General features: G+C 47.0%; 1 protein-coding gene across 1 annotated transcript in view; it reads right to left on the reverse strand.

The window, feature by feature from the left end:
* Nucleotides 1-19375, reverse strand: part of RXRA (retinoid X receptor alpha) — a 292947-nt gene extending 273572 nt beyond the window's left edge. The window contains exons 1-2 of the mRNA XM_038745913.1: nucleotides 19300-19375; nucleotides 18756-18909 (exon numbers count right to left, since the gene is read on the reverse strand). Coding sequence (XP_038601841.1) covers nucleotides 18756-18783 — 28 coding nt within the window. The 5' untranslated portion in view covers nucleotides 18784-18909; nucleotides 19300-19375. The remainder of the gene's footprint in view (nucleotides 1-18755; nucleotides 18910-19299) is intronic.
* Nucleotides 19376-22245: the final 2870 nt, after the last annotated feature.

Here is a 22245-nt window from a genome sequence, read left to right on the forward strand (position 1 = left end):
GTCCACCTTGAGACCTTTTCTCATTTTTCTCCTTACTCATTCAAGATCCTAAAGCAGGTCATGAGCAGAAACGCTAACTCCACTTCAAGCGAGATCAGCTAAAGTAGGAGAGCAGAATTTGGATAAAACCATTCTCAAATGCACAAACCCACAATGTCCCCCAAAAGCCTGACAGAGAACCTTGATAGAAGGAAACTCTGGAGGAAGAAAGTAAAGGGTACAGAATGAAAGAGGATGTGAGGTTTGGCTTGCATGCTGGAAAAATTTGGTAAATCTAAATAATCATAATAATGATGGCATTTATTAAGCGCTTACTACATGCAAAGCACTGTTCTAAGTGCTGGGGAGGTTACGAGGTGATCAGGTTGTCCCATGGGGGGCTCACAGTCTTAATCTCCATTTTACAGATGAGGTAACAGGCACAGAGAAGTTAAGTGACTTGCCCAAAGTCACAGAGCTGACAAGTGGCAGAGCCAGAATTTGAACCCATGACCTCTGACTCCAAAGCTCGTGCTCTTTTCACTGAGCCACGAGATGGGATCCCATTCCCCCTCACTGTTATGCTGTGAACTCCATGTGGTACAGGGACGGTGCCCGACCTGATCGCCTTACATCTGTCCCAGTGCTTAGTGTTGTGTCTGATACACAGTAAGAAATTAATAAAACTTTTATTATTATCACTACCTGAATTCCAGGTGACTGCAATCAATCAATCGTATTTATTGAGCGCTTACTGTGTGCAGAGCACTGTACTAAGCGCTTGGGAAGTACAAGTTGGCAACATATAGAGACAGTCCCTACCCAACAGTGGGCTCACAGTCTAAAAGGGGGAGACAGAGAACAAAACCAAACGTTCTGCAATGTTCAGAACGGGTATGCCAGTCACCTCTTCCAAATCAAAGGGATGCACTGAGGGGGAGAGAGACTGGACGCAGGAGGAGCAAGTCAGGTGTGGCTCTGAAAAAGTAAATTCTCTCACATGGGCCAGGAAGAGAGGGCTCACCTGTCATGGAGTCTTCAGACATAAAAGGAGAAGCCCCAGCTAAGGAGAACATGAGCATCTATTTGAAAATCCTGCTTGTTAAAGCCCCCACTAACTGTGCCCTTTGTTAAGCACTGTTCATTGAGCTGCAGTAGATAATTGTGTCCGACACAGTCCCTCTCCCACCCAGGGCTCACAGTCTTAATCCCCATTTTACAGATGAGGTTACTGATACTCAGAGAAGTGAAGTGACTTGCCCAGGGTCACACAGCAGACAAGTGTCAGAGATGGCTTTAGAACCCACATCCTCTGACTCCCAGGCCCATGTTCTTTCTACTAGCCCCCATTCCTATTGCTTGGGAGCAGCTGAAAGGAGGACAGAGGGAAGAGAAGGGGGAACAAAAATAGAGGGAAGAGAAGTTGGGGGAACGGAAGCCACCTTATTCACCAAAAACGGGGCCAAGTCCTATCCTATAGGGTTGCAGCACCCTTGAGGGAGACATTTCCCGGCTGTTCGGGCCTGCACTTTTTCCACCCTCATGCAGGTTCTGTTGGGTGCATATGTTCATGATGACAAACTCTCCTCCGCTGCTGTGGATGAGGAGGCTTCCGTGGCTCTCTCTTGACACTGCACTGGCAGCTGACGAGAAGCTAGAAAGCTTAACCTAGGTGTGTTCCAGTGACTAAGTCAGTTACCGTCAGTGGAAAAGCAGGTTTTTTTTACGGCACCTAGTGGAAGGTGACTCAGCTACGAAGGCATCTCCCTCTACTATCCAAAAGCAGAAATGGAGGAAAGAAACGGGGTCTCCGTCCATCCGTAATTTCAGGTTCAATAGATATCAGTGCCACAGGGAAGACTGGGAGCTCTAAAGCCACGGAGTCTTCAGAAATAGTAGAACCCCAACCTGTAGAACCTTGAAGGTGAGACCGATGTCAGAAGACCTAGACTCTCCCACTTCTTCTGTAATAAAATATTGGAAATGTGGTCTGAAGCACCATCCTGTATTTCATTTGACTTATGAGGATCTCCTTTATCATCCTTCATCTCTTCAGACTTGGAAAGTGTGGGAAGGGCTGAGGGAGATTTTATGGGCCAGAAACAATGTCTATCAGCCCACAGTCAACTTAAACCCACATATGAGAGTGTTTAAGGGTAGCAACATGGCCTAGTGGAAAGAGTACACACCTGGGAGTCAGAAGACCTGAGTTCCAATCCCAGCTGTGTCAATTGCCTGGTGTGGGATCTTGGGCATGTCACTGAACTTCTCTGTGCCTCAGTTCCTCGATTGTAAAATGGAGAATCAAATACCTGTTCTCCCTCCCACTTTGACTGTGTCGATCCTGGTTATCTTGTCTCTACCTCAGCACATAGTATAAGTTTGGCATGTAAGTACTACAATCATTATTACACAATTCTGACATAACTTCAGCTAATCACAGATCAGGGGAGGGATCCAATTTGGAGAATGCTTCTCTTAGACCCTAAAGCTTGAAGGTAAATCCAAAATTGAAAGCTTTCTCCAAAGAGATAAGGAAGGCAGCGATGGTGCTCAAAATGGCACCCGACATCTCTGAAACCAAGGAGCCAAACCTGACTGACCGGAGTAGAGTAGATGATTTAGGGAAACTCTCCTGGGTGGATAGAAGCAGTTCCCAGGGTTGCAAAAATCAAAGGTTCTTTGGCCATTGAGAGAAAATTCACGAAAAGCAGAGCAAGAAGAGAGGATTGCCTAATGCTCAGCTCTTTTACTTGTTTTTAAACCCCAGCTAGTCCTCAAAATCCCTAGAGTCCTGCCCAGATACAGCTGTTCAGTGGCATTAGGGAGTGTTTGGCCCATGTCCAAGCCAGGTCAGTAAAAAGTGATCCGTCCCCTCCTACCACCTTCCTAGTCGGGTCCTTAGTCATGGTCAAAGGGTATGGCAGAGATGATCCTGGGTTGTCAATCATTCCCAACTTCCATTTTATAACCAGTTCTACAATACAACCCTGCTGCACTGCACTCTCCCAAGTGCTTAGCACAGCGCTCTGCACAAACTAAGCGCTCAAAATATATCATTGACTGATTCTAAAGAAGTAGCTGGGCCAAGAGTGAGGATGCAGGAATTACAGTGGGAGAAGGGGAGTGTGGGGTTGGTGAAAAGGCCCAAAGAACTAGTCGGAATTCTTGATTCCACGAGAACCCTCTATCATAAGAACTCCCCCAACAACCTCCAGCCACTGGCCCTCTCCCCAGGATCGAGCCCTTCCTCAATATGGTGAGAGGGTGAGCTTTAATCTCAGATCTGCTTCCTTTTTTCTTGTTAAAAGATAAGAGCTTTCTACCTGAAAGCAGACCCTCTAGTCACTGCTTCTCAGAGCTCCTCTTCGGACCTGAGGTGTAGCCTAGTGGGGAAATTTTGGGTCTGGGAGTCAGAGGACCTGGTTTCTGATCCTGGATCAATCAATCAATCATTTATTGAGCACTTACAGAGTGCAGAGCACTGTACTAAACGCTTGGAAGACTACAATATAACAGTGTAACAGACAAATTCCCTGCCCACAATATGCTTAGCATCTAGAGGGTATCCACCACTTGCCTGCTGTGTGGGCTTGGGAAAGTCACTTGATTTCTCTCGGCCTCAATTTCCTCATCCAGAAAATGGGAATTCAATCCCTGTTATCTATCCTACTTAGACAGTGAGCCCAATGTGACCAGCCAGATTATTTTGTACCTACCCTGACTCTTGGTTCAATGTTTGGCATAATGTAAATCCTTAACAACTACCATCACTATTATTGTCATTATTATTATACGGGATCACTGTGGCCTCACAACAGGGTGCTGCTGTTGTGAGTTACTGGCCACATTTCCTTCTCAGCTCCAATAAAGCTAGTAATGACATTTTCATATACTAAAGGGGCCCTATGGCTTTTTCCAATCTGACACAATTCAGATTTCAAATACAGGCTGCCACTTTCTTCAGAGCCAGAATATGGGAGAAAATGCAGCAATGAAAGTACCGGAGCAATAGGCTATTATTAGGACAAATAACCTCCTCCCTTGAAAATTAAGCAAACATCCAAATGCCTTTTGCTCTTCCTGCATTCGGCCTTGTTATCCCTGCCTTAAGCTTAGCGACCCCTGCCCTAAGTAAATGTTGATACCCAGGTTAAACTGGTCAATTAGGCTGATGTTTCAAGTCACAACCATCCTCCAGCTTTTCCTTGTTCCTGAGCCTTTGAGTAATTTCTCGGAGGTCTGACAGAAGAACCCTGTTAAATAAGTAACCTCATTACTATCCCAAGTGAATTCTTTTCACAGGTCCCCTCCTTTGAACTGGAGTGTTTATAGGAGGTCTCCATAAATTTACAAACAATGGTTCTGGTGATCTGGTTTAGCTCTCTGAAGTTGAGCTAGGCTGAGGCAGGGGTAGAATCCATCCTAAATATTGGGACTGACACTTTGAAATAAGTAAGTGACAGGAAGGTTGGCCAAAGGAGATAAAAAGGGGACCGGGTAGTGGGAACTGTGCTCCCACCAGAAGAAATCTCTATCCCGGAGTTGCCCCTTACCACTTTAAAACAGGCCTAACTTGTCCCTTACCTCCTTTAAAACTGACCTGAATGGTGCAGTAAAATAAATCCGGAGGGCTCAATTGGGGGCTGTCTTGCAGAGGGGCATGGTGGTAAGGGACGTGGGACCGGGGGAAGATATCAGAGGGGATGGGGGTTGGACAATGAGGGTCCTAGCTGTTTTCTTTCTGCTCTCATCTGAACTGCTTTGAAATTGGACAGGTGAACTGCCATTATGGGAAAACCCTGTGGTTTCAGGACCCATTTATGGTGATCCTTCCTCCCCTGCCCAGCTCCTCATACGAATCCTGGTCTTAGCACCCACACACCTGCAGGGATGGTGGGAGAAGGAATTCCTGGAGCTGTGGAGGAGGGAAAGGAAGATGGAGGGGCAACTGGGGAGGCATCAGCTCAGAATAGAAAGGGGCCCACTGCTTCAGGCTACTCTGGGCAAAGCTGCAGTTTTCTTGAGATTTATTTATTTAATCTCCGTCTGGTCTTTATTGCCCACCACTCTGCATGAAGAGGACACTGCTTGATGTAAGCCTAAAACATCTTTATTTAATGGAGAAGGATGTGGGGGAGGAAAGGCAGAGCCTGTGTTAAAGAAAGGAAGATAGTCTCCATGGGCCCTGCCACCTTTGGTCAGGGTGGATCTGAGAGTCTTAGACATTAGGCAGTAACTGGGAGCATCCTTTACAAAGCCAGTGGACTCTGCATTGGTTGCCTGGGCTTGGGTTGAGGGAGAGGGGATGGGGAAGGTGAGAGGGGAAGGAGGAAGAAGCAGCTCCCTTGGGCTGGGGCTGCTGGAGGGGAAGGTGTAATAAAGCGGGGAAGCAGGCAACCTGAGACTGCATTTTACACAGCTTTGGAATGCAAACAAACATGAAAGTGAGCAATGGGTTCCTGGCGGGTCCCACAGAGGGAGGGCTCCCCTGAAAGACAGGCTTAATCCTCCTGGGGAAGAGTCAGCTCAGACTTCCCCAGCCCATCCCCAAAGGAGAGGCAAGTAGAGTGGGTTCAGACCAAAGGCAGAAGGGCTATGGCAGGCAAAACTCCGAAAGAAGGAGAGGCTCTCCTAACCCCCGTCATTCCCTGATTTCTGGCTTGCAGGATGAAGGTTCTTCCGGGGTGGGAGAATGTCCCCATTGATCCATTCAGCCCCATGGCGGCAAGGGGAACAGGATAATTACCAAGCCTGGGGAGGGAGGCAGCTGTATCCACCCCAACATGGGTGGAAACAAAGTCTCTTCTGATTATCTTGTATCTACTTCAGTGTTTAGCGCCTAGGGCTTGGTACACTGTAAGTCCTTATTATAAGCGCTTAGTACAGTGCTAAGCGCTTAGCACAGTGCGCTGCACACACTAAGCGCTCAATAAATATGATTGAATGAATGAATGTTATAAGCCCCCATCCTTTTTAGAGACTCCCAAGAGCCTGTGACAAAGCATCCTGGAAGAGACTCACTGATGGGATGGAGAAAGAACAATGGGCAGGAGCTCTCTGGGGAGACAACAGCTCTCTCTCACTGCCAAGAGGCACTGAGAGGAGACGGCCTCGTGGCTCACCACTCGCCAACCCTTCTCTAGTCCATGAGTTTTACATCAGTGACTATGGAAAGGGTACCCTGCTGGAGCAGGCTGCATACAATCGGCCTGTTGTTGGGGGAGGGGAGGCATGGTCTCACCTCTTTTTCTTTTAATGGTACTTGTTATTGTGCTTACTATGTGCCAGACACTCTACTAAGCACTGTGGTAGATACAGGTTGATCAGGTTGGACACAGTCCGGGTCACAAATAAGACTCCCAGTCTATCCCCATTTTACAGATGAAGTTACAGACACAGAGAAGTTAAGTGACTAGTCCAAGGTCACCTAGTGGACAAGCAGCGGAGTCCAGATTAACACCCGGATCCTTCGGATTCCCAAGCTGTTGCTATATCCACTAGGCCAGGCTGCTTCTTGAGAAGCACTTGGGAGGCTGGTTGGTGTCTTCAGCCCCGCCCCTACCACAATTCCTAAACCTGGGCTCCTACCCAACAAACTCAAAATCCACTGGTAGAAGCTCCAAGACATAGAAAAACCTGGCCTGGGGAGGGTTGTGCTTTGACAACTCCGTGCGGATCTGATTCTTTTCTAGGAGCCGCCTGGAGAAGGCCTTCCTCTTCCCTGACTTCAGAGAGCAAATCAGAAGGTCATAGGTTCTAATCCTAGCTCCTCCACTCGTCTGTTGTGGGACCTTGGACAAGTCACTTCACCTATCTGTGCCTCAGCTACCTCATTTATAAAATGGGGGTTGAGACTGTGAGCCCTACAGGGACAGGGACTGTGTCCAACCCGATTTGCTTGTATCCACCCCAATGCTGAGTACAATGCCTTGCACACAGTAAGCTCTTAACAAATGCCATAATAATTATTATTAGATCATTGAAACGTACCAACACCAACCCAAGAAGAGCCCACGGGCCCGACCCGGGGTAACTGCAGGCGAACTGGTGACAAGGAAGCCGTCCAGCATCATCATCATCAACATCAATCGTATTTATTAAGCGCTTACTGTGCACAGAGCACTGTACTAAGCGCTTGGGAAGTACAAGTTGGCAACATATAGAGACAGTCCCTACCCAACAGTGGGCTCACAGTCTAAAAGGGGGGAACTGGCAATGGCTGTTAGCCAGGCCCCAATGGTCCTGACAGACCCCTCTGTCTGTCTGTGCAGGGAAAGTGGCAACATCTCTCCAATCTCACAGCCAAAAGCCTGGCCCAGGAAGCGGAGTGAAAGAGGGTGAAATCTTCAGCACCCCTTAGGGCAGCACCTCCCAGGGGCTTCAGTAACCACCCCTACTGCTGCCAAAAGGAGTTTATGGTGTGACTGCAAAGAAGGAAGTTGGCTGGGGCTCCAGGATGCAACTTTACCCTCACCTAAGGGGCTCTGGGTGGTAAGACTAGCCTGGTATGACACTCCTGGGGGAAACTCCTACTCTAATGAGTGAAACATCAAACCCCAGCTAGAGACTCAGAGACCTAACTAGGGTTGAGGATGTGAGGCATTGAGCAGGTGTTCCAGAAGCTCCAGGCCTGGCAAAAAGAGTAAGTCCCTGCAGGTGTGAAGCTTAACATGGTGCTAATTGGGAAACAGCTGCGTGGCTCAGTGGAAAGAGCCCGGGCTTTGGAGTCAGAGGTCAGGGGTTCAAATCCCAGCTACACCAACTGTCAGCTGTGTGATTTTGGGCAAGTCACTTAACTTCTCTGTGCCTCAGTTACCTCATCTGTAAAATGGGGATTAAGACTGTGAGCCCCCTGTGGAACAACCTGATCACCTTGTAACCTCTCCAGCGCTTAGAACAGTGCTTTGCACATAGTAAGCACTTAATAAATGCCATTATTATTATTACTATTATTAAGAAAAAAGGGGGTGGGGGAAAAGAGATAGAGATGTGCTGGAAGAGGGAGCAAAGTGGAGCTTCGCTTCATCTGGTTGCATCACCAATCCATCAGTGGTATTTTCTGAGCACTTACTGCTTGCAGAGCACTGTACTAAATGTACAGAGGGAAGAGATAATGGGCTTCATTCTAAAATGAACTTTGCTCTATGAGGGAAATGGGGGTGGACTGACCACTGACTGACCACCAACTGACCACCCCTGACCACACTCAGGACTCACCAAGACCCCTAAAAACAAAGTTTTATTATATATTATATATTACATAATGTGGTAAACACATTCCTAATATGACAGCTCTCTTACGAGCCAAGATCCCATAATTCTCTACTCAGAGGATCAGATGCAAGACCCAGTGCCCTAGTTCAGTGCTGGCGACAAGAGGAACTGGGACAGGCCCAAAAACATTCGTCCTCCAAAAAGCCCAGTCTGATTTGATGAACTACCAAAGCAATACTGTCTTGCCTTAATTTGGGCCTGACTGATGGGACTGCCAAAACGGCCACCTTTAGTTGTGCTGAGCAGAGATGTCATGAAATGGCTGAGGGAACACCTTCCTTCAGTGAAACAAGGACACATTTCTCCTCTCCCTCCCTTACCCTATTCATTCCCTAGGCAGCTTTGATAAGAGGCCTAAAACCATTTTGTTGGTCTGACAGTGACTACTTGGATGGACCATGATGAATATGTATATATTTATCTAATTCAATTACTTATTTTGACCACTCTATATTTTTTGAGAATAGTGGATAAAGCACAGGCCTGGGAGTCAGAAGGGCCTGGGTTCTAATTCCACCTCCACCACTGTCTGCTGTGTGACCACAAGCAAATCACTTCACTTCTCCGTGCCTCAGTTACCTCATCTGTAAAACGGGGATTAAGACTATCATCCCTATGTGGGACAGGGACTGTGTCCAACCCGATTATTTGCTATCTACCCCATTGCTTAGTACTGTGCCTAGCACACAGTTAGCGCTTAACAAATAGCACCAATATTAAAACTGTGTTGGTCCTCCCCACTAAAGTGTAAGCTCCTTGTTGACAAGGAATGTGTCACTTCTTTCTTCTATACTTTCCAAGAATCTAGTAAGGCATGCTGCACAAAGTATGGAAAACTGCACCAAGAGGGCAACAATATATATTATCATTATTACTACTATTAGTGTAGCACTTGTGGAGACCAGACACCTGGGCATATGTGATGTCACATGAATTACACTGTGTAGGCAATGTACCAAACTGACATCATTTAGAACTTTTTTTTTCCTCCAGGGTGGCCTCTGACTCCCACACTTGCTATAGAGACGTTTCATTTCCCTCTCAGGTCCCTCCAAACTATGGAATTCACCACCAGAAGCTGAGGCAGATTGTGACTGGACACCTGAAACAAAAATATCATCCATAAAGGTGCCCAGGTGCTGTATCTTTTACCAGAAGGGAGAAAGACCAGCTAAAAATCAGAGCATCCTGAATGGCATTTAAAGTCAATGAATTGCCACATTAGTCACACAGTTGCCTCTGGACGTTGATCAGTTTTAAATACAAGCATTTCTGCCTGCTGTCCAGGGGCAACCCAAACCTTGGTCCAGCATCCAGGCTGACCCTGCTATGGAGCTGGGAACCCTACCCCCTGGCTCCCAGCGGGTCTGTCCTGGGCTGTGGCCTCAACAGGCAAGAAAGGAAGAAGCAGTGGATGGTCTGTGAACATATGAGCGGAGCAGAAACTGAATTCTGAAGGCAGGAAGGGAAAGCTTCCAGGAAAACAAGTCAGACACAGAACAGAGGCCCTCCCACTCAGTGTATTTTGTGAAATTGTATGTTAAATGGGATGGGGTGGAAAGGAAAGACACAAATGTGCGCACACACACAACCAACTTACATTTCAAGAGGCCTAGAAGAAACAATTCCCAAATTTATTCATTATGCACAGACTCACATATACTGAATAATCTAATCATAAGTATCTGCATTATGTATATGGGTAGCTCTATATATTTAGATGCATCTATATACGTATGTATATACAGATATATATATAGGTATAGATATATCTCATTATTTTCATGCATCTGCCTTAGCCAATTTTATTTAGTTGCTTTCTGCACCATTTCATGTTCACTCGGCTGCTGAGCTAGACAATTGCTTTATAACTCTAGGGTGCAATTTCACTGTCTCTCTCACACACACACACACACACACACACACACACACACACACACACACACACACACACACACACCCTCTCCCCCACCCCCACAACCACCACCCTCTCCCCCATACCTTGCATGGGCAGGGTTGTAGGCAGGCAGAGCTTGTCTTGTCTCCCTCTCCTCCCTCCCACCTCCCTTGGACTGAGCAACCAAATCGTAATGGGATTTTTAACCAAAACAGCGTCACTAAGACGACTTGCTTTAGTGTCAGCCACTGGTTCTCTCTGAGAAGTGGAAAGGAAACCTGGGGAGAGACTGAGTCAGTCTGGGAGAAAGGAACTAATCACTGGAGGGCAAAGGTCCATACATTGACTGTGTTGATGTTTAGGACAACGGGACACTACACACTTCAGTGGGCATACATCAGCAGCCAGACGAGGCATCCAGGACCTGCTGCAACTGAGAACTACACCAAACGCCCAAGAAGTCTCATACCCCACTAACTGAGAAATCTCAGGGCCCCACACTCTTCAGCTCTGACTCCCACACTGAACTGAAGCAGTTTGGCCTAATGGAAAGAACACAGGGCTGGGAGTAGGGGACCTGGGTTCTAATCCTGACTCCACCACTTGTCTGCTGTGAGATCTTGGGCCAGATACATAACTTCTCTGGTTCTCAGTTTCCTCATCTGTAAAATGGGGACTCAGTACCTATCTACCCTTCTACTTAGACTGTGAGCCCCATGTGGGACAGGGACTGTGTCCAACTTGATTACCCTGTATCTACCCCTGTGCTTTAGTACAGTGTTTGGCACATACTAAGCACTTAATAGCACAACGACTATTATTGTCATCAAAGCCACACTACCCCAGAGTGGCTGGTTGGGGTATGTAGTGAACAGTAGAATCAGCTCCCAGGCACTCCTCAGTGAGCATTTTGGATCAGAGACCTCTCATATAAAAGGGAGAACTACACCTGAAGAAACTGATGCTTACGCTAACACCAACAATGTACCACTATATAAATCCCCATGATCTGCCCCAACCCCTCAAAGCCCAGAACACAAACGATGGGACTACACCAGAAACATATTTGGATACCTGAAATATGTGGAAAATAAAGGTCAAATTATATTTTTAGACCCAAATTCTTTGCATAATCTGCCTAGTATAACCGGAGAGTCCCCTCCTGCTCAACCCATTCTGTCTGACAGAGATCCAGTGGTCTAAACCTCTAGTTGGTGTCATGTGTTTGTTTGGGGGCAGAGTGGCCAAGCTTTTCAAAGACATCTTGGGAATTTCTCTTTCTGCCATACTGTGAAACCCAGGGACACAGAACAGCGAGGCCCAGGCGTGGGAATCACTTGTTTGCTGTATAACCTTGGGCAAGACACAACTTCTTTGGGCCTCAGTTCCCCCCTCTGTCAAATGGGGGATTAAGACTGTGAGCCCCATGTGGGACATGGACTGTGTCCAACCTGATTAGCTTGTATCTGCCCCAGTGCTTAATACAGTGCCTGGCACATAGCAATCACTTAAATAAAAAAAAACAAAACAGAGCTCTGAGAGGCAGGTGATCAGACTAACCCAGATAAAATGTAATGCTGCTCTTCTGACAGAAAGAAAAACAAGCAGTGGATTCACTGAGACCAAAAAGGAAGGGAGACACAGGAGTAATCCCCTCTCAAGGGGCCCAGGATTTGGGTTCTCCTCCCCCAGATCTTCCATTTTAACTCTTCAAAGGGAAAGGCGGGGAGAGTAACACTTAGACAGAAACTCTATTACCACTTTATGGGCCTCAAATCCCACCAACCACATTTTTTTTAAAATCTCTGAAGCCCACAGAAAAATCCCAGGAAGTAAACACCCAGGGAAAGCCTGTGGCAGGCCTCTCAGTTCACAAAGCAATAATCCCAACTGCTTGAAGCTGTCACCCCCATGGAAAGAAATCCTTATCACCACAAGTCTGCTCCTGGAGGTTTCCTGGCTCTGCCAGTGATGGGTTCCCATGGAAACACCAGTAACCAAGTGGAATCGTAACTTAGATTTCCCTACCAAGTCTTCCCTGTCCCGCATTTAAGGGAATGAGGGTTACCATCAGGTAAGGCACCTCTATTAAAAAGAAATGGGGGTCAGGAGGCCTATTCCCAGATATCTCCACTCCATTAACAAACATTGATCCATATCCCTCATCATCCAACTTCATCAAAATGGGGCCAGGGGCAGCCAGGAAATCTCATCTGCACCTTTACTCACCATTCACTAGCTTTGAACCATAGGAGGTGACCCACAAAGCAAAAAGACCGCAGAAAGACCAATTCCCCTCACCTCTTTTCCCTTCTCCTCCATAGCTACAACCTTTTCTCTCACCGTGAAGTGAGGACTGAGGAGGTTGGCAGCAGGGAAAACGTAGAAGAATCTCCCAGCACAGCAAGTGTCAGAGCTCAGCTCTGCATTTAAAGGTAGCCTTCTGCTTTGGCCTCAAAAGGTAATGAGATGTGGCAAGTCCTGACACAAACAATTAAAACTGAACACCACGGGCGGCTTTCTGATCACTCCCGATGTTGTGGTTAAATTTAAAGCTTATCTAAGCCTACTTTTAGACAGGCGAATCTCTCCTCTGCCAGTCGATCTTGGATTCACCCCTGTCCTGTGTTTCCAGCACCTCCTTCCCCACCTCCAAGGGGCTAGGGAACCCCTGAAGACTGCCCCTACTTCTAGCCCTGGCCAGATGATGTTAATGATGGGAAAGAACCAAGGACTACAGCAGAGAGGAGTCCAGGGGCAGGGGAACTGGCTAAATTATTCAAAAAGGAGAAGGGCAAGGGGTGGGGAAGGAGAAAGGAGGCTGGAGATAATGCAAAGACACTGGTCTGTAGACTGAAGGCACTATAGGACTGGCTCACCTGTACATGTAAACTAGGGGTACAGGTAAACTGATCCATTAAGGATGTCCGTTTTCTCTTTTTCACTTCATGGTTTACCCTCCAAGTGCTTAGTACAATACAGAAAGCACTCAGATACCGCAGATGGATTCTGCAGCTCTTCCTTTTCCCTAGAGTGCCAAAATGTCTTGAACTGGCCCGGGTTGGAGAAAAAGCTAACCAGAATGATGCCTGAAGGATACGGCCAGCCCATGACTAGCCTAGCTGACCATCAAGATGGTGTTGCCCAGATGGGAACAAGAGACAGACATGGGGCCACGCTAGGGGCTGTCCTACAAACCCATCTCAGGGTCAGCGGGCACCTCCCGGCAGCTGGTTTGGGGGCCAAAGAATGGATGGGAAGGGCTGGCGCTGCACCCTTCCTAAGTGAATGTATTGCCTGAAGTCCTGTGGGCAAGCTCTCCCTCCCCATCCTTGTGTTCTCACCTGCAAGCTCCCTGGCTAGCCCGGGCATGTGCTTTGCTAAACCGGGGCTTGCCAAGAAGGCCATGGTTTCTGGGCAAACAAATCCCGTGAGGATTGACATGACGCCACAGATCCATTTCCCGCCCCTCTCTCCCCTCCCATCGCAACCAGGGCTGGGAATTTGAACTCATATCTCTGCAGACACTTGGGTGGGGTCTAGCCTGCCAACCCTTAGCTTCCCCCTGCTCGGGCCACCATCCCAAAGCCCAGACCTGGCCCAGGGGCAAGATCGCAGCAGTCTACAGATTCACAGACAGGATGCCTAATCTGTGACTGCTTTGGGGTTTTTTTTTACCCCAGCTCAGGCACCCCTTCTGGTAGAAGAACTGCCCCAAGTGTGCCTTCTCCTCCCTCCCCCAGTGTTTACAAAAACAAACCTCCAAGTAATAAATAAGTCCAGGCTGTTCAATAAATTGTGCTGTCAGACCAGTAATCCTCTTTGCCTTAGCATCCCCTGCCCTTTGGAAGGTTCAAGAACTTGCTTTAATTTGGGTCTTGGAGTTATGAATCCTTAAAACCCCCTTGGTCTGGTTTCAGCCTTCCAAGCTGCCAGCGGCAAATTTTGTCCTGTTTATCCGTGCTGCTGTTTGCCTGGAATTGAAGGGACTTGCCGCTGACTCCTTAAAAGAAAAGTGGGAGCAACTCGCTGCTTTCTCTGCCCTTCCCGATCACCCCATTTTACCCAAAAATTCAACTATAGTTTAGAATTTTAAGGAGATTTCGTTTTTTAAAAAAAACTGTCAGTTTTTAGGAGGGTGGGACACCAATGGGACACCAATTTCTCCTCAAAGACTTTCATTTTAACTGAGGAGTAGTTTCAGAGAAGGAGAGTGCCCTGCAGCTCAGGGTTCTTATAGCCAGGATCGGGCTGCTGAGTGCCAATAGGCCAGGAAACATCTTGAATAGACTAGGAACTGGGCACATAGGCCCTCTCTGAGCCTTCCCTAGAAGGGATTACACTTTGTTGACAAAAGAGCTTAGTGAAGTAGCAGTTTTATGTACCTCCACACTAGCTTCAACCTCCAGCAGAGTTCAGTTAGGACTTCGGCCCAGGACTCCAGCTTTAAGAAATCAGAGCCGGGAGTCTCCTTCCTGATTCCAACGGACCTGTACTTTGGGGGCCAAAACTACTGATGGAATTGCAAGGCACTGGATATTTCTGCTCAGTCCAGAGTCCTGCCTGCTGGCAGGCAGGGGAGCAGGGGGGAAGGAGAGGAGGATGCAGGAGGTCAAGATTAAATTGCATTAGCAGTGCGAAAAGTTAGCACACTGCCTGTAAACTCCACCGCCTGTCCTCAGACAGCTCCATTAGTTTCCTCACTCTTCTGAGCACTACAATTGACTCAATTTTTTTTAAGAGGCTCAAAATTACTCAGTCCTTTTGGCTTGACAGAGGCCAATGCATTTGTTCAATTCATCTCTTCTGGTCTCCAGAGATCCTGTCAAGAACCTTCTCTTTACCACTCTGAGAACAGCGTTTGGGCAGAGAGGGGCAATTTCCGAACAGACACAAATACATACGCATATACCAGCCTCTTCCCCTCCCCAAAAGACTCCTCTCAGCTGAACCGACTGACTCCGATACCCTGGAGAAAAGTCTCAGCCACCCATTCTTCTACAGCTTAAATGCTCCTGTCTCCTGTTAAACAAAAGCACCTGTCCCACGCATACAGCTCTAACGAAGCCATCTTTTCAGAGGCAAGGTACTGAGGAGAAAGGGGATGGCAGGAAGATGGGGTGGGGGGAGGGAGGGGGAGCTGATTACAAATACATGGAGGGTTTTTGAGTGCAAAAGGTATCATTTAGAAATTGCCACAGCCAAAGCCATGAATTCTTACCCCAGCTGTGATCCTCCTGGGAGGCCAAGCTGGTCTGCACCGTCGAGGCTACAGTGGTTAAAAAACAAGGCCATGGATGTCATCCCCTCTCATTTCCCTGGTCCTTCTCCTTGGATCCATAAACCAACTGGCCAGATCTAATTCCAATTTCAAGTTAAAGGGTAGGGTGGCGGTGGGAGGGGGGAGAGGGGGAAGAAAGGAACAAGATGAAGAACACCTATTCTGACCCAACAAAGATATCCCTCAGGTACTTATTCTCCATTTTCCATCTGTGGGGAATGGAGGGAGAGGGTAAGAGAAAGGGGCCAGAACTGTAAAATTACGGCCTAGGGCCCCTATTCTACAAAGCAGAAAGATAAAGCTGAATACTGGACCATGGTAGGAATTTCCCAAGCCATCTGCTATGAAAAAAGGCCTGTTCCCTCCTCTCTCTCATTTTGTTTTTTTGTTTCTATGTAAAATGAAAAACATTCAGCAAGAGGTGATATTTTGTGAGCGCCGATGAAAACCTGAAAGTTTCCTCCGGCCCTTGCCTATAAGCCTTGAGAGGACCAGGGAGATCCTAGACAGGACCAGTTCTAAGTCAGCCCTCCCTTCTTCCGGACCCCAAGTTTGTTACCTCCTAGGACGACAGATGGACTCTCCCTGCAGTCTGAAGGCCGGGCTCAAAATTCAACCCCGATTGGAGGAATATGAGGCTTTTAAACCCTCCTATCACCCTAATTTTACCCAAAATATCTCATGGAGAAAGTTTTGGAAGCTTGTTTGGGTCAAGAAAGGTTGAAGACAAGTTCCCCCCTATGAACTTCTCTTGCTTTGATGATCAATTTTTCTTTTCTTCACCACTCAGTTTTCAAATGTTTTGATGGCATTCGCACTTTCCTCTGGTAGAGGAAAGCTTTCCTCTTAAGGCAGCTGTTCCTTTAACAAACAACCCCCCCCCACACACACACACACACACAATTTTTCATGATGGGGGTGGGAGGGCAGAGCCAGGAGCTTCATTATTAATCAGATGTTTTAATTTACATCGGGCAGAAATCCCTCATTCAGCTTGTCAGGCTGGCTACGATCTTCCCTCCTCAAATTAATATTCTTTCCATCATTCATTTATAAATTCCTTCCTCCACCACCCCCACTGGCACACACATGCTCAGAAGGGCTTTAGTTGAACAGTGAAGCAAAGAGAAACCTTAGTTGTCTGGGGTTCCAAGATGCTTTTGGTCCTGCCAGGAAAACTAGATTTTATTTTGCAAAGGTTTTTGGGGGGGAAGGGAGGGGGGAACTGATGAGATGGCTGTGGATTGAGACTGCATCCAGCTTTGCTGCTACGCTTATCCTTCAGCTAAATCTTCTACTACTCCGCTCACCCGCTCAGCCTGGAGCTCTTGGGGCAGGCGGTCCATCTGGCCCCCCACACAAAAATCAATAACCCGTCACAATAAAATCACGTCCACTTTACGAGCACCGTATCCCATCCAGAATCCAAGATGTCATCCGCTGTCGTGCACCCCTCTGCCCCATGCAACAATCTCAGCAGAAAACTCAAGCCAAAGTGCTGGGGCCATGTGGTGCTGCAATTTCAGTTTGTTTTTAATTTCACCCTCAGCTGAAGTTTTGAGTTCTGCTTTTGTTTTCCAGTTCATCCATACCACATTAGAAGAGCTTGTTTTCTGGTTAGTTTACCATTTCTGTTGTTTTCTTTAGCAAGAGTCTGGTGTTAATAGACAGATTAGGAAACGCAGCCCAGACCTGGTTTCAGATGCTCCCTACTCATTACTCAGCGGAGTTCTGGGGACTGACCTATGCAGCTAGTGATCCCATGGCTGAAGGCGTAGCCACGTAGTGACCCAAGTCAATCACTAAGGGAGGTGGAAGGCTAGTTCGATTCGGGGAGCAGCTTTGGCTTTGAATTTCCTGGCTTTTGCTGATCCAAGTTAGTACTCTGTTATTTTAACAGAGCTTTGTGCATGTGCGTAGTTGCCCCAAAAGCTAGTTTGCCAGTCTTTGCTAGTAACCAAGCCCCAGCTTTGGCCAGAAGGCTACATAACGCTTTTGCGGAAGCTAGGACATGAGAAAACTCCATGCTTGGTTCCCATAGATGAAGCACTAGCCCAGCTGTGTGAAATTCAGAGAAGAAAAGAACAAACTCCCAACATCCCAACCTTGGTCATCAGGTGGATCCAAGCAGCTCTCTGGCCTGGAGAAGAAGCTTGTGCCCCTTAGGTTTAAAAGCAATACTTGGCCACAAATGCATACACCTATCACCTTTAACCCTATCACTCACATTGATCTCTGCCAGGCTTCTTGCCACAAAACACCACATTTGGGAAGGCAATAATAATAATAATAAAAAAATAAAAAGACTGAGAAAGAAGGGAAAGCTGAGCCGAGGAGGGAACGATCCTGCTAATGATGAACAAAATCCGGCATGGGATGGTGGAAAAAGGAAAGGAGGGTTGAAAATCAACATGCATAACCAAATCAACCCTTCCCCACCCGCTCGTAAAATAAAATCACGTATAAATAAGAACCCTCCAGCCCAGGAAGAAAAAAAGTCAGCAGCTCCTATAAGTCCGGGAACTGTAGTTCAGGAAGGGGAGCACCCAATAACCTTGATTCAGTTGTCACTCCAAGACTTCTCTTTTACAATTCAAAAGGGCCGGTTTATAAGCCATAAACCTTTGATCCAAGTCGAAGGCCACTTTTATTGACAAAGTTCGGTGTGGGTGCTCAGAACCGGGGGTGGGGACTCGGGAGCCACTCTCCAAAATGCCACTTTGGAGGGGGAGACCGAGGATCCGAGCTTTTTCCAATCTCGATCCCAGCTAGCTGCTTCGGGTGTCTGTTTGTTTGCTGCCTTGCTTTAGGGGAGGGGTTGGGTGGTTGTTTTTTTTTAGTTTTGCTATTAACGTGAGTCTTGTTTTGCTTTTTTCCCTGAATGTGTTTGGCTCTCTTCATTTTTTAAAAAAAAAAGGAAACAAGATTTCCAACGTGACTCTTAATATCCACTCCCCATTGGGGTCCACACGATTGACCCCCCGCGTTGACCTCAAGCCCCTCCAAAGCCCCAAATGCTCACAACCCCCCCCCCACACACACACACACACAAGGGCACACAAACACACGCACATATCTAAGGAAATGAAGACATTGTCAGAGATTCCCACCCGGCTGGCAACGTTTTGGAGCTGCCTGGGCCCGCTCGGTGGGTAAGGCGGCGTTAGAGCTCCCCTTCCCCGCGATCCGGGCTCCCCTTGGGGCGGCGGGACGCCTGGGTCCCTGGGCATCTCCCCTCCCCACCCCCAGTCTCCCCCACCCCCCGACCCGCAATTCACCCTCGCCGTCCCAAACGGAGAAGGACCCCCCCGGCCAACTCACCCAGCGGCAGGAAATGTTTGGTGTCCATATCTGGTGGTTAACTCATGCCAGAGGTCCGTGGAGAAAACAGAAATCAACAAAGCAAAAAGAAAAAAAAAAGGGGGGTGGGGGGATGGGGAAGGGGAAGAAGTGGCTGAGGAGCTTCAGTGAAACACTGATTTATATATATATATATAGTGGGGGAAAAAATAGAAAATCCAGTTACGGTGTGTTTAAGGCCAAGGCAGAGGGAGTTGTGGCAAAACTCACCCAACAATGTAAACTACTTGTGTCTGTGTGTCTCTCTACTCCCAACTACAGGAGCTGCATTGCAAAGGGACCCCTGCAAGGGGGACTCCGAAGGCCGAGCTGTATCGCAGCGCCCCGAGCTGGGAACTAGAATCTCCTGTCTCCTTTCCACCCTTCCTCCCCTCCGCCGGCATCGAGAGACAGGGCGTTTACCAGGAGGGACGGAGAGAGTTACTCTTTTTTTTTTTTTCCCCCTCCCTCCCTTTGGAGAACAGAACCACTGCTGGAGGTCGTGCCGAACTTCCCCCCAACACACCTGGAAACTGAAAAGTTTGACCGAGAAAAAGGTGGAAGGGCTGATTATTGGAGGGGAAAATTCTAGTCCGTGGCTTCTCCTAAAAAAAAAAAAGTTGTCAATTGAAATGTTTCTCCTTCGAACTCCCCCACCCACCGATAAACCTCGTGGCAAATGTTAGATTCTTTACCTGATAGCACCTCTGACAAACGCAAAACAGCCTGAGAAAAGACCCAAACACAAACATGGCAAAACTCAGCTGATGCTAATACGTAGAGGTCGATCAGGCAATATTAGCAGAGTAAAAAAAAATTGATTTCACACCTGGGACAATTTTCCCAGTGGAATGATATGAGATGGAAAATAATTTTTGTGGAAACATTTTTTATTTATTTTTCTGCAGTATTCCCACACACACACACATAAAACAGGAAAGCAAAATGAAGACAAGCGCAAAGTGAAAGGCCAACACTTAACTCTTGCCCACCTTGAGACAAAAGATACAATTTAGCCACAGCTGAACCTACTGCTGTTTCTTGTTACTTGTTAACCTCTGTAAGTTGTGAAAGCAATTGGGTTTGCTTGTGTGTGTAGAGATTCACTATTTTCAAATAAGTTTTAATAGGAGGCTTATAAAATCTTAATGGTTGATTTTTTTAAATTGTCTTCTAATGGTAGTGTTTATGGCCTGAGTAAATAGGTTAGGTTTATCAAAAGAATAAACTTTAAAAATGAAATTAGGAACACCTCAAACAAGCTCACCCATTGTTTCTGGCCAGTGGAATTCTTCAGAGACTAATAGTTTCCCCAAAGTTTAGGCTTTTAATGTAGCATGTGTTCTGAGTCCAAACCACTGGAGTAGCCCCAGTCTTAACCTTTTAAGACTTAGTAACTCAAGGACCCAATGCCTATCCAACAGGGTCAGGACCAGAAGCAGCAGGGCCTTAGAAGCAGCATGGTTTAGTAGAAAGAGCCCAGGCCTGGGGGTCAGAAGACCTGGGTGGCTCTGCCAAATGCTTGCTTTGTGACCTTGGGCAATTCGCTTACTTTCTCCGGTCCTCAGTTCTCCTCTTCTCCCTCCCATGAAAGACTGGGACTGTGCCCAACCTAATTAACTTATATCTACCCCTGCAGTTAGAACAGGGTTTGACACATAGTAAGTGCTTAAGAAATACCATTAAAAAAAACAGACTGTAAGCTCCTTGTGGGCAGGGATTGGGCAAGGTGTATTGTATTGTACTCTCCCGAGTGCTTAGTATAGTGCTCTGCACATAGTAAGTGCTCAATAAATACCTTTGGTTAATTGATCCATTCATTTGTGTCAGGGCTTTGCTGGCCCAGGGCCTGACTCTTGTGGACTTGGCCAACCCTAGCCCAGACACTGCTGTGCAGGACAGCTCACCACCCCAGTAGTAAAACCACCAGACAGCCTAAGTCATTACAAATTGAAACTGCAAAACTACACAATCACTCGAGCCCTGGCACCTCTTTCATTACTTTTCATTAGAAATTAAGCCTTAGCCAGCTTTATCATCCTGGCCATAAATTAATCCCTGGGCAGGACAGTTTCAGCGTAACAGAGGGCATGGGTAATGCTCAGATCCTTCCGGAGGCCCGAGAGGAAAGGAGGAGCTCCAGAACAGAACGGGGCTGAGGTACAACACAACAGAGGAAACCAGCGGCTGCCGGAATAGTCCTGGAAGAGTGGAAGAGGACCAATTCTATTTTTACTCTTTATTTACTTTCCTGATACTGGAATAATAATAACAATAATAATAATAATAATTGTGGCCTCTGTTTAAAGCTTAGTATGTAACCAGCACCCTGCTTAACACTTCAATAGATGTGATACAATAGGATCAATCACAGTCCCTGTCCCACCTGGGACTCACAATTTAATGGGGAGGAAGAACAGGTATTTAATCCGCATTTTAGAGATAAGGGAATTGAGACACAGAGAAGGTAAGTAACTTGCCCAAGGTCACACAGCAGGCAAGTGGCAAAACTGGGACTAGAAACTGGATCTCTTTACTCCCAGTCCTGGGCTCTTTCCACTTGGCAACACTGCTTCTCCATGCAATGATGAAACAGAGGAATAAAATAGAATAAATCATTGTATGTACATCTCAATATGCATATATTTCTAAATGCTAAGGATGGGCATGAATACATAAATGCTGGGGGTGGCTATTGGATTGAAATGACTTATCGTGAATCTGGGAAGAGGAAGGATACTGGAAAGGGGTAGGAGGCTGAAGAAATGAGATCAAGGCACAGAGAGCAAGCTGGCACTAGAGGAGGAAAGTGTGCAGTGTGTAGTTGGAGTTCAGTATGGTGTGGTAGAAGGGCCCAAGCTGATTAAGTGTTTTAAAAGCAGTGGTAAGGCGATCCTGTTTGATGCAGAGATTGACGGGTATGTTCTTGAAGAATGGGGAGACATGGGCTGAACATTTTTTTAGAAAAATGATCCCAGTGACAGGGTGAAATATGGACTAGAAGTGGGGAAATACAGGAGGCAAGCTGATGCAGTAATCAAAGCAGGATAAGTTCTTGGATCAGCATAGCAGTTTGGATTGAAAGGAAAGGGTAGATTCTAAAGAATGAAGGTAGAATCAACAGGATTTGGTGATAGATTGAATATGTGGGCTGAAAGAGAGAGATGGGTTGAGGATCATGACAAGGTTACAGGCTAGTGGGCTAAGGAGGATAGTGACATTGTCCACAGTAACGAGAAAGGCAGGGAGAAGGCAGTGTTTGGGTGGAAAGATGAATTCTTTATTGGACAGTCACTTAACTATCTCTTAGCATCACTTAATATCTTTATGCTGCAGGTACCTCATCTGTAAAATTGGGATGGCATTCCTGTTCTCCCCATTTAGACTGTGAACCCTATTTGTGGCAGAGAAGGTGTCCAACCTGATTATCTTCTGGCCACCCCAGCACTTAGGATATAGGGCATGGAACATT

This window comes from Tachyglossus aculeatus, chromosome 4, assembly GCF_015852505.1.
Source record: "Tachyglossus aculeatus isolate mTacAcu1 chromosome 4, mTacAcu1.pri, whole genome shotgun sequence".
NCBI classification, from domain to species: Eukaryota; Metazoa; Chordata; class Mammalia; order Monotremata; family Tachyglossidae; genus Tachyglossus; species Tachyglossus aculeatus.